At 39.2% G+C, this 12,667-nt stretch overlaps 1 protein-coding gene across 1 annotated transcript in view; it reads left to right on the top strand.

Annotated features, from left to right (window-relative positions):
* Positions 1-358: 358 nt before the first annotated feature.
* Positions 359-12,667, top strand: part of LOC124860425 (Kv channel-interacting protein 1-like) — an 83,018-nt gene continuing 70,709 nt past the window's right edge. The window contains exon 1 of the mRNA XM_047353754.1: positions 359-637. Within this exon, the coding sequence (XP_047209710.1) occupies positions 550-637 (88 nt within the window). The 5' untranslated portion in view covers positions 359-549. The remainder of the gene's footprint in view (positions 638-12,667) is intronic.

Below are 12,667 nucleotides of genomic sequence, written 5' to 3'. Positions count from 1 at the left end.
GGAGGGAAGAAAAGAAGAAGAGGAGCAGAAGCAGGAAGATGAGAGTCAAGCCAAGAGGAGTTCAGAGAATTGCCTTGTTACTACGTTCCCACTAGCTGGCTGCAGAGTGAGAGGAAGTTTTTACAGAAACTTGGACAGTAAGAGCACTTTTTATATTTGAAAACAAATCTATTTCCCTTAACACATCTCCATTCTTCTCTCATCTTTGTTCTTTCTTCCACGCATTTCACTCCTGAGCAGGCACTAATTTGGACACATTAGGAAGGTGGGATGGAGAAGACGGAGGTGGAGCGGGGGAGGGAATACAGGGAAAGCAGCAGGAGATCATAGTTTCTTTTTCTCCCCTCCAGCCTCGTATGGGAAATGGCAGCTCATTGAGAGAAGCGGACTCCCTCTGCCTCCCTCCTCAGCGTTGGATTCATAAACTGCACCACAGGGAAGTTGTGCGGGCTCTGATTTGAAAGCGCTGCTGCAGCTGTTGGTGGTGGACCTGGAGACCCTTGTCCTACGCTGGCTCTGCTCAGCCAGCTGTGTCTTGGGTCAAACAGGATGACGGGGTGTGCCAAGCGCTGCAAACAAGGACTCGTTAAGTTTGCCTTGACTCTGCACAAACTGGTCACTGGGACTCTTATCAAAGGTATGTTAAGAGATTATAATTTTGTGTTTTGTAAAGGTGCAGGTGTAAAAAAGTGTTTTTAGTGAGATGAGAGCAAGAATAGAGTAACAGAGAAACCTGCATATGAACTCCAAAAACAGAAGATAAAGTTGAGTCAACATCATCTTTCATCTTCAGCTGGTAAAACTCTTTTCTCGACTCCCCTCTGTCTGCAGTCGACCTTGTTCTGCTCTCTGTCTTCTCCAGAGGGATGGAGCGAAGGAGACAGAGATGAAGGGAGTGAGGAGCTAATAGAGAGGAAATATGTGGTTGAAACAGAGGGGATAGCGTATGTGCGTGATTGTCCTCTTGTGATAAATGTCTGTGATAAAATGTGTCGCTGTGGTGGTGGGGAAATTGAACTGCAAACACATAATGCTGAGAGGAAGAAAAGGTGTTTTAATAATGCGGTGCATTAATTGTTATCCTGTGAGTGTGGGTCTGTTTTTGCCCAACATTTGAATCTTAAACTGATATTTTACTTTGGAAGCATGGAAAGTGACACACACAATGCCTCAGATGTGCATACACTCTCACTCACAAAATAATAATAAACGTATAATAATAAACTCTTGATATTTTGTCCAGAGGAATGGGAAGCATGAAAGGAGTCAGTCAGTTACACATGTGCAGTTGACATACTTAGATGTCCACCCTCTCTCTCACTTCACATGGTCTTGTATGGCTCAAGTATGCAACCACAGTGGGAAGAATTACCCTCGAGGTCTCACACACTCATGAAGTCACGAAGGAGCTGATGCTGAGCCTTTGGTTACATAACAAATTACTCCTCAGAGGAATCACAAAGATATTAGAACAATCTCCTTTGTATGGAAAAAAAAACCCAACAGAAAAAACAAACACACGCAGGGTAAAAAGCTTTAAAGAACAAGCTGGATATGCGTGCAAATGTTTGCTGAAAAGACATGCAGGATGAATACACAGACAATAAAACACCCACACAAATGATAAGGAAAGGAACTACAGGAGAAAGAGGTCTGCCTTTGCAAGATATCACGCACAAAGGCACTGGTGCACATCTGGTCTTTTTCAAACCTCAGGCAGAAACTGAATCTGATTAGTGGCACTGGTCATAGAGTCAAAGGTACGCTGATACACATCATCACATGCTCCTTAAAGAGACATTACTGATTTGTATTTCAGGGATTGTGCATTTTTTGCAATCACAGTAATTGCTATGGGAAGGCAATGCTAAGTCCCCCTTTAGGAACATATCACTAGTGTTGTTGATACGATTAACATTTTGTTTTATTTTGCTTAAAAAGGGGACAAATGGGTTGGTCTTAAATAGATTTTCTATAAGTTACTATAACTTTCTGATGAGTGCTTGAATCTGTTTTTGATTAGTTTCAGATAATGTTGGATCCGGAAACTGGATATTTAATAATGGTTTATGGAGCCATTTAGAGCAAACTGGAAAACAAGAGTGGTTTCATTTGGCTTTTTTTTTTCTTTTTAAATGGTGCATAATGGTGTCTAATTGCATGTTTCCAATGATCACTTTTCCAGATGACTGGAATACAGGTCCTTCTCAAAATATTAGCATATTGTGATAAAGTTCATTATTTTCCATAATGTAATGATGAAAATTTAACATTCATATATTTTAGATTCATTGCACACTAACTGAAATATTTCAGGTCTTTTATTGTCTTAATACGGATGATTTTGGCATACAGCTCATGAAAACCCCAAATTTCTATCTCACAAAATTAGCATATTTCATCCGACCAATAAAAGAAAAGTGTTTTTAATACAAAAAACATCAACCTTCAAATAATCATGTACAGTTATGCACTCAATACTTGGTCGGGAATCCTTTTGCAGAAATGACTGCTTCAATGCGGCGTGGCATGGAGGCAATCAGCCTGTGGCACTGCTGAGGTCTTATGGAGGCCCAGGATGCTTCGATAGCGGCCTTTAGCTCATCCAGAGTGTTGGGTCTTGAGTCTCTCGACGTTCTCTTCACAATATCCCACAGATTCTCTATGGGGTTCAGGTCAGGAGAGTTGGCAGGCCAATTGAGCACAGTGATACCATGGTCAGTAAACCATTTACCAGTGGTTTTGGCACTGTGAGCAGGTGCCAGGTCGTGCTGAAAAATGATATCTTCATCTCCATAAAGCTTTTCAGCAGATGGAAGCATGAAGTGTTCCAAAATCTCCTGATAGCTAGCTGCATTGACCCTGCCCTTGATAAAACACAGTGGACCAACACCAGCAGCTGACACGGCACCCCAGACCATCACTGACTGTGGGTACTTGACACTGGACTTCTGGCATTTTGGCATTTCCTTCTCCCCAGTCTTCCTCCAGACTCTGGCACCTTGATTTCTGAATGACATGCAGAATTTGCTTTCATCCGAAAAAAGTACTTTGGACCACTGAGCAACAGTCCAGTGCTGCTTCTCTGTAGCCCAGGTCAGGCGCTTCTGCCGCTGTTTCTGGTTCAAAAGTGGCTTGACCTGGGGAATGCGGCACCTGTAGCCCATTTCCTGCACACACCTGTGCACGGTGGCTCTGGATGTTTCTACTCCAGACTCAGTCCACTGCTTCCACAGGTCCCCCAAGGTCTGGAATCGGCCCTTCTCCACAATCTTCCTCAGGGTCCGGTCACCTCTTCTCATTGTGCAGCGTTTTCTGCCACACCTTTTCCTTCCCACTGAGGTGCCTTGATACAGCACTCTGGGAACAGCCTATTCGTTCAGAAATGTCTTTCTGTGTCTTACCCTCTTGCTTGAGGGTGTCAATAGTGGCCTTCTGGACAGCAGTCAGGTCGGCAGTCTTACCCATGATTGGGGTTTTGAGTGATGAACCAGGCTGGGAGTTTTAAAGGCCTCAGGAATCTTTTGCAGGTGTTTAGAGTTAACTCGTTGATTCAGATGATTAGGTTCATAGCTCGTTTAGAGACCCTTTTAATGATATGCTAATTTTGTGAGATAGAAATTTTGGGTTTTCATGAGCTGTATGCCACAATCATCTGTATTAAGACAATAAAAGACCTGAAATATTTCAGTTAGTGTGCAATGAATCTAAAATATATGAATGTTAAATTTCCATCATTACATTATGGAAAATAATGAACTTTATCACAATATGCTAATATTTTGAGAAGGACCTGTAGGTCAAATGAGAAAAGGTCACGGCTGTAGCCATTGTGACACACCAGCTAATCTGAATCCTTTTCAAATTTATGTCAAACGCTGGAGATTTAACAAGGGGCTTCAAATTAGCATGAATCCTCTTGTTGGGGTAGTTTCACGTCATTGCAGAGATAAATTGGCATGTCATTTACACTCCCCATGCAAACCTCTAAAGTGGAGTGTTCGTCCAGTTCAAAATATCTTGCTCCTTTAATAACATGCTATTTTTTACTCTTGTATATTATTGTTTGAACAGAAAAACATAGCACCTTCAAGCATCTGAGACTTGTTACCTAGGGAGAACCAGAGAATCTCTTCCTGGTATTTTGTCTGACATCTTTACATTTTTACATATGTTTGCCTCCACTGAACTCAAATGTTCTGAAGATTACAAAAAGCTCACAAAAGCCATAACCCTTAAACCCATTTTCTAAATGGGTTTGTAATCCTAACTAACCTAAAAGAGGAAAAGTAGTTTCCTTTTATACATTGTGTTGTGATTATGAATATGAATATATATATTAATATTTTATTAAATAATATTTCGGTCTGTTAAGGGTTGTCCTGTGAATACCGGCCCAGTAAGGCGATGGTATTAGGACAAAATAGAAAGGTGTGAGATGAGCTCTGATATTATTGAACAGCATAAACTCTGCACACACATGGAATGAATTCACACAATTTCTTAAAATACAAGAATTTATTAACAAAAATAAGTAAACTCAAAGTCAAACATATTTCAATCAACAAACTCTTTACTATGCTAAAACAATCCAACTAAACTACCAAGCAGAATTAAAGAATAAGGAAGACTGATGCGCTATGTACAATTTAAACAAGGGAATCAAAGATGGTTAAAAACCACATTAACAACATTTCATTGCAATGTTATTTATGTTTGAGAACCAAGGATTATCTTGAAGAATCTGGTAATGAAGTTACGTTAGTCTTGGAACAAACTTAGGCAATAATTGGTATACCTTTAGCCATTCATAATGCAAGATCAGATAAAACATTATTTTCATAAATTAACATTTTAAAGAATGATTTGCTGAATAAAACCAACCTTCTGGATGACCAATCCTCAACGGTGTTTAGTTAGCTGCCTTTATTTAATAAAATAATATTTATAGAAACATTATTAAGGAAATATTAAAATAATATTTTAGAAAATATTATTTTGAATAAGAATCAAACCTTTCTGGATTAATGGGTCTTAATGGTGTTTAATTAGTTATCAAGTTTAGTAAAATAATATTTAGGGAAATGTTATTTCCTAGATTGGAAACTAACAACCTTTCTGGGTAAATGATCTTGTGCTGACTCAAAGAGGGCGAGCACGTGTTCTTAGCCATTAGCGGTTGGAGCTAACAAAAGAAACTTATAGCTGGTTACCAGAATCAAACACATACCTTTAAAATACTACTAATAAAAGGGTTAAAATGCATAAACATGGATGGCGCGTAATGGCCGATCTTCTATTACTAAAAACCACCCTTTAAATAAAGTTTGTCTTAACTTTAAAAAAAACAAAAAACTCGGAACACATCCTTAGCTGAATGCTAGTCTGCTAGCACTTTCTGTAGCTGAGTTTCATAACACAAACAAAACAAACATCATTAAACGAACATTTAGATTATTTAACTCTATTATTCAATTATTTAACTAATCTTCTCTGCCCAAACACTACCTCTTACGTGAACCGTGCTGAGGAGAAGTTGTCCGGGGCGATGAAGTTGAGGAAACATCCACGTGTGAGTAAAAGACTTAACTTGCAGCTAACCTCCGTAGATGAGGGGTGGGCGGCTAGTTCCCACCGTCATGGGAAGTCCGCAGTTATTCCCTTCTTGTTCCTGTTCCTGGCTGTGCTGGAAGTAGGTTATTGATATTTATTTTGAAAGTTCCAGAAAAGTTCTTACTGGCCTTTAATGTTGTAACCCATGGCTGGGGTCCCAACATTGTATGAACCGTATTTCACAAAAGTGAGTGCACTCTCTCTTTGTAAATATTTTATATCTTTTCATGAGACAACACTGAAAATATGACACTTTGATACCATGTAAAGTAGTTAGTATACAGCTTGTATAACAGTGTAAATTTGCTTTCCCCTCAAAATAATACACAGCCATTACCACCAAAACCACTGGCAACAAATGTGAGTACAACCCTAAGTGAAAATGTCCAACTTGGGCCTAATCAGCTATTTTACCTCCCTGATGAGACTCTTTAGTGTTTTAAGGTGTCAGGTGTGAATGGGGAGCAGGTTTGTTAAATTTGATGTTATCGCTCTCACTCTCAAACTGTTCACTAGAAGTTCAACATGGCACCTCATGGCAAAGAACTCTCTGAGGATCTGAAAACAGAATCGTTGCTCTACATAAAGATGGCCCAGGCTATAAGAAAATTGTCAACCCCCTGAAACTGAGCCTGTCAGTGCTCAGACCATATGCTCCACACTGCATAAATTTGGTCTGCATGGCTGTCATCCCAGAAGGGAGCCTCTTCTAAAGATGATACACAAAAACAGTTTGCTCAAGAAAAGCAGACTAAGGACATGGATTACTGGAACCATGTTCTGTGGTCTAATAAGACCAAGATAGACCTACTTTGTTCAGATGTTGTGAAGCATGTGTGGTGGCAACCATGTGAGGAGTACAAAGGCAAGTATGTCTTGCCTACAGTCAGTCATGGCGGTGGGACTGTTATGGTTTGGGGCTGCAAGAGTGCTTCTGGCTGTGGGGACCTACAGTTCATTGAGGGAGCCATGAATGCCAACATGTAGGCAGAGAATGATCCCCTCCCTTTGGAATCTGTGCTGGAGGCCAGTATTTCAACATAATAAGGACCCCAAACACACCTCCATGACGATCATGGCCTGGCTAGAGAAACTGAGGGTCAAGGTGTTGGGCTGGCCAAGCATATCTCCAGACCATGCCCTCCTCCACCTTTAAACAGAACGTGGAGCAGGGAAAGGTCTCTAACATCCACCAGCTCCTTGATGTTGTCATGGAGGAGTGGAAGAGGGTTAGAGGTGGCAACTTGTGAAGCTTTAGTAAACTCGCCAAAGAAAGTTAAGGCAATGCTGGAAAATAATATTGACACTTTGGACCCAATTTGGATATTTTCACTTGGGGGTGTACTCACTTATGTTGCCAGTGGTTTAAACATTAATGGCGGTGTGTTGAGTAGCTTTCAGGGAACAGCAAATTTACACAGTTATACTAGCTTTACATTGACTACTTTACATTATATCAAAGTGTCATATCTTCATTGTTATCCCATGAAAAGATGTAATAAAATATTTCCAAAAATGTGAGGAGTACTCACTTTTGTGAGATACTGTAAATATTTGATTTCAACTACATATTTTTAGAAACAAATGAGAAAGGTATCTGTGCTTTGCATGAAGTGTTGTAAGAACATTATAGAAACTTTCTTAAACTAGAAATAAAACATCTGTTGCTATCAAGAAAAAACAATGGACCATGTGATTGGGACGTTTTGCTGGCAAATGGTTCTTAAATGACACTTTAATGTTGTAACCCATGGCTGGGGCCCCAACATTGTATGAACTGTATTTCACAAAAGTGAGTGTACTCTCTTTTTGTAAATATTTTATATCTTTTCATGAGACAACACTGAAAATATGACACTTTGATACCATGTAAAGTAGTTAGTATACAGCTTGTATAACAGTGTAAATTTGGTTTCCCCTCAAAATAATACACAGCCATTACCACCAAAACCCCGGGGACAAGAAATTGCGAGACCTTCGGGGTAATTTCATTTACCTTGGTGGTGGCTCAGGGACATGTAAACTTAACAGAAACCTAACTAAGCAGCTAACAATGCCATTGGCTGTAGCACTATTCCAGAAGAGGGCAGAGATACAAAACTATCCCAGCTGAAACTGAATTACCACTTCTTGTTCCTGCTTGTAGACAAGTTAGTATTAGTGCTGCAGAACAGCTAGCTGCAGCAGGAAGTAAAAAAAGCAGATAAAGATTAAAACTCCAATGAGCCAATGCAACCACTTACTGACTTTTTCCATGCAACAACTTTTTAAGCAGATAATTATTGTAGTGAGCTTATTTAACAGTTTCCAATATTGGATCAGCTAAAAATGTTGATTTAATTTAGGCAAAGAAAAACTACCATAAATGCAGTTCTTTGAATTTTGAGAAAAACTTAAATTTGCACAAACTAGCTTATCGCTCATGGATTTGCTGCTGAAATTTGTTTTGTAGTTGAAACACCCATATATAAACTGTCCGTGGACCTATCCACAAAGGTAATATAAACATTCTCTTATCTGAGTTTATGCTTAAACATTTCAGAAGTACTATACAACAATGATGAATGTTTAAATCTAATGGTAGGGTCGTGTTTCATTTGACCTTATCTGTTTTTTTATTCATCGAAGAACTATTGAGTCTTTCTCCCCCTAAAATGCTGACATTATGTGGATAAGTTATTTCATCTGTTCCCGTTGCTGAGAGGCCTTGCCTGCTAAGCTTCAGTCTAATTTAAAATTACCTTTAATAGTCAGCATTTTCAAACCATTGGACTTATAGTCATACATTGACCTAAAACAGTTTTCTACTCCCTCAGTGGCAACAGAATGTTGACACTAGAACCAGCTTGGTAGGGTTCGGGTTAGGGTTAGAAACATAAACTACTGATTTTCTGTTTCAAGAGTTTACAGCAAGATAAGAATTTAAATAAGACTCTCAAAGGATTTCAGTGTCGTCTTTTAACAGAGCAACACTGACCTCTAGTGGTAGTTTTAACAAAGTTTTTGTCGATCAGAAAACAAGCATGCATTATCAGGACGTGTGCCTGCAATTTCTAACGAGAATCTGTGTTGACTGAAGAATGAAAGAAAAATAATTTAACATGAAATATACATAAAAAAATTTAACTTACATGACACAATCTCTTACTGTAACTCGTTTTGATCAAATGAGAAATATATGCAAAACAAGGAGTAGCATTCAATGTAAAGAATAGTTATTATGTCACTTGGAAAATGTACAAATATCACACAAAAAAATTTTAATTGTGGAGAAAACATTTTAGTTTACATTTAGTCAATAAATTGTTAATAGTTCATTTCTTTAAGCAAATAAATAAATAATGGAACAGTTTATGTACATATATAGCGAAGTATGCCCCTGATATGAACTTTAACCTAGAGAGTTGTCTTTTGGATGAGTCACTTTAAATAGTCTCAAAGGATCAGACATTTAGCGAAGGCAAACTTTTATCCTTGAAGGCAGCAGTCTAGATCGCCAAGTAAAATGAGTTTGCTTGGTTCCTTTTGTATTAGCAAACTGTCGTTATCCAAAACTAAGCTTGGGACCATCCAGACATGAAGACCTGTGCTAGAAGAAGCAGCGCTGTCTTTCATCCTTGGAGCGCCCCAAGGCTGATCGGTCAGTGTGAGCTGAAACCCAACTCATGTCTAAGCTGAGAGACAGGTGTCAGAACCACACATCCACAGAGACCCAGGCGGTTCTGTGAGAGTTAACACAGCAATGGCTTTCTCACATTACATCTGTCTTCCACTTTCCCCTCTCTGATCAAAGTTGTGTACTGAAGTTCTAAATGAGGTCTTAAACTCTTCAGCTTTCAGCTTCTGAGAAACTCATGAGATCCAGGTCATCCTTAGATTTTTGATCTGTTTTTATGACTGTGGTTTTAAGTATTTGATTCCTGATAGTTAAGGTTTCTTCTAAGAGGTAGTGTGTACGTTAGAATAAGGGTTGTTTGTTTTTGTTTGTCAGTTGTTTATGTTTTTTTACTGCACAATAACTAAATTATCTTCTTGTTATTCATAATCTAATCAGTTTGATCTGGTCTGAGCATTTAGCAATAATTAAAATCCAGGGGTTTCAACACTCCCTGTCTCTTCAGTTCGTTCAACGTCTTGTGGCCAGAGTTATGCCCTTTAATTTAATAATCTTTAAAAACAACTTAATACCCAATCTAACAAAAATACCCTTTCCAATACAGAAATCTCTGGACTGAGTGTTCTTCTTATTGTTATCTGCTGGCTGATTACACTAAATCACCTTTCTGACTCTGTTTTCCCTCTCTGTGCCTGTCAGCTACTTTCTGCAAGGTGTTATCCATAAACCTCCCTTGAGCTTGGTGTCATCTCTGCAAACATTGTGTCAAACTGCACCCAGCTGCATACAGCTTATAATTTCACTTATCCTTTTCATACAGCCACCTCTCTTTGCTTCCAGCTGCCAGCCTGCAGCAGCATGGACATGTTTACCGGCTCCTGTTGGCAGCTAACTAAATCCTGTTCATTTGAAAATCCAGCGCCACACTTCTCACCTTATTGTCTTTTTGTCAGTGAAGTTTGTAATGAGACAGGAAGTTCAGTGCATGGCAAGAACTGGGACACAACCATTGGTCCTTTTTGAGAAAAAAATTGCTATGCCACACAATCCATTAATAGTTTGTCCTGGAGGCTCTCTGAAAAGAAGTAACAAACTTCCTTCAGAGAACAAGTATGTCTACAACTCCAACTCACTTGTAGGCTTCATTCTCTTTCCTGTATATTTACCGCCTCAGCAGGAAGAAATAATAGTAAAAAAACCCTCTGTCCATAAAGTCACAATTTTCCGGTGTTATTCCAGTGATATTTGCTCTCTGAACAGCAGAGGGCATCAGAACATGCTTCCTTCCCCACACTAAAACACTATAACCACACATTCCCACGTTGTCAGAGCAGATGAGAGCAAAAAGAGTCATCTTAACCAAACGAAGCTTTAAATATTCAGTGTCTCAGAGCACTTGCTGACGAGGCAGCTCATCCCCTGATGGCTGATGAATGACAGACAACGAGGTGGATTTTTAGGATTCACTGTCATCTTGCTCAGCCAGTTAGGTCTGCTGTTTTCCCTATAAGCGTTTAATGAAATATTCAGCATCTTCATTTTCCATTAGATATTCGCTTGAGGTCCCCTTCCTGCTTTGAATCAGGAGGGGATATGGATGCTTGTTTGTATTCAGAGAAGTGAAGGAAGGGAAAGATGAGCAAATTGGAACAAAGTCTGTGCACATGATTGCACTTTTTAATCGTGTGAGTGAGCACATTTAAATATTTGTGCACGCATAATCTGAAGTGAATGTGTGTGCAGTTTGCCCAGTGTCTCGCTTCTCTTTGTGTGTTGCTTGGCAGCAAAATGCTGTCATGTTACTGTCAATGTGCCCCTGGAGGGAGGGGGGGGGCAGTACATGTTTAATGCAAAAATGGAGCTCATAAAAATTCCTACAGGAAAGATTCACTGGGGATGAGATGCCTTTTTCCACCCAGCAAAGCAATCAGTTACAAATCCCTGTGCAGTTAACACTTCCATCATCTTCTGCGAGGAAAATAGGGAGAAAAAGTGGACAAGAGTCTCTGGAAGTGTTTGCATTCAGTTCAGAATATCTACTGGGATGCTTTAGTTGAGGAGATAACTGTGGTGTATTTAAGAAATATGCAAACTTCACTTTTCAAGAACTAAATGCTGTGGTTTATCAAGTTCTCACTGTCTATGTTGAGAAACAGAGACACAAAGAGAATGACCCAGGATAAAGTAACAACAGGCAAGGTGATGTAATCTTTGAAACAAGAACAGCAAATAAAATTGGGTTTTTGTTTATATGTCTAATGCAGGCTTCATCTTCAACCATGTCATGGAGAGAAACTCAACCTGCAAACACCTGGAACAGCAGCAGATCCAGTATTTAAAAACATTACAATATAACCAGTCTGTCAGTCTGCTAGAGACCTGGTCTTCTTTTGAGCTAAATAGGGCAGCAAATATCAATGTATTTTCAGTTTATTTTGGATTGTCATGTGATGCTAAATTAATCCTAAACCAGCTTCATTTATATTAACTTTGTTAGAAGCAAAAATCTAAAGAAATGTAAAATGTATTCCTCAACAGAAACTGTATTTGCTGTATTCCATTTTGCTTCATTTTAAAAGATCTTTTCTTTAGTTTTATTGTTTTATTTTTATTACTTGAATTTGATATTAAATATCCATACGTACAAAGATGCTGGACAACTGGATGTGACACTGGGTGCTCTGTGTGGTGACAGAATCTTGTAGAGACTGAACAAGCAAAACATTTGCTCACTGTTTGATGTGAGTGTGAAGGAGGTAATTTGTGATCTGTAATTTAATGGAAATTATCCATGGAGAGACAATGAAGTCAGAAACTGTATAATATAATGAACCAACAAACAGATGAAATGACTCTGGCTCTTCTTGTTCTCTTGCTGCATATTGATTATATTGGTCAGAGCCTTGTCTTCGGTCTGGTTTTGTAACCACTGACAGAGGTTTGGCTTTGTTGGAGGAAACCTGACCTGCATTGGTATTTCTTTTCACTCCAATGTCAGACAGGGATGGTTGGGTGTGTCTCCTTTGTGGTAAAGCAATCTGTTAGTTGTGATAACTCAGATATCAGTAAGACTGAGGACAGGTACAGCTTTCACACTGCACCCCCCCCCCCCTCTCTCTCTGTCCTTTCATCCTCTCTTGCCTTTTTCCTCTGATATCTGTTTTTGCTGCCAGCTCTCTGCTCTCTTCCTCTTCCCAATCCATCCATCCTGCCAGATTGTTTGCTGTATTTTCAGTGTTGTCCATCTTTCCAGAGCTTCCTGCTTTCAGCTTAATCACCTCCTTATCTTTGTGGTCTTCACTGTGTCAGACTTTATCCAGCGTTCTCCTAATTAGAGCAGACAGCAACTAACCAGCCATTTTATTATTCAATGCCTGTTCACCATTTTCTGTGCTTGTCAAGACAACTTCTGTCTCTGCAGAGAAATGCTTTTATCTT

This window comes from Girardinichthys multiradiatus, chromosome 23 (genome assembly GCF_021462225.1).
Source record: "Girardinichthys multiradiatus isolate DD_20200921_A chromosome 23, DD_fGirMul_XY1, whole genome shotgun sequence".
Classification (NCBI taxonomy): domain Eukaryota; kingdom Metazoa; phylum Chordata; class Actinopteri; order Cyprinodontiformes; family Goodeidae; genus Girardinichthys; species Girardinichthys multiradiatus.
The sequence above is the reverse complement of the archived record's forward strand: the minus strand, read 5'-3'. Positions and strand labels throughout refer to the sequence as shown.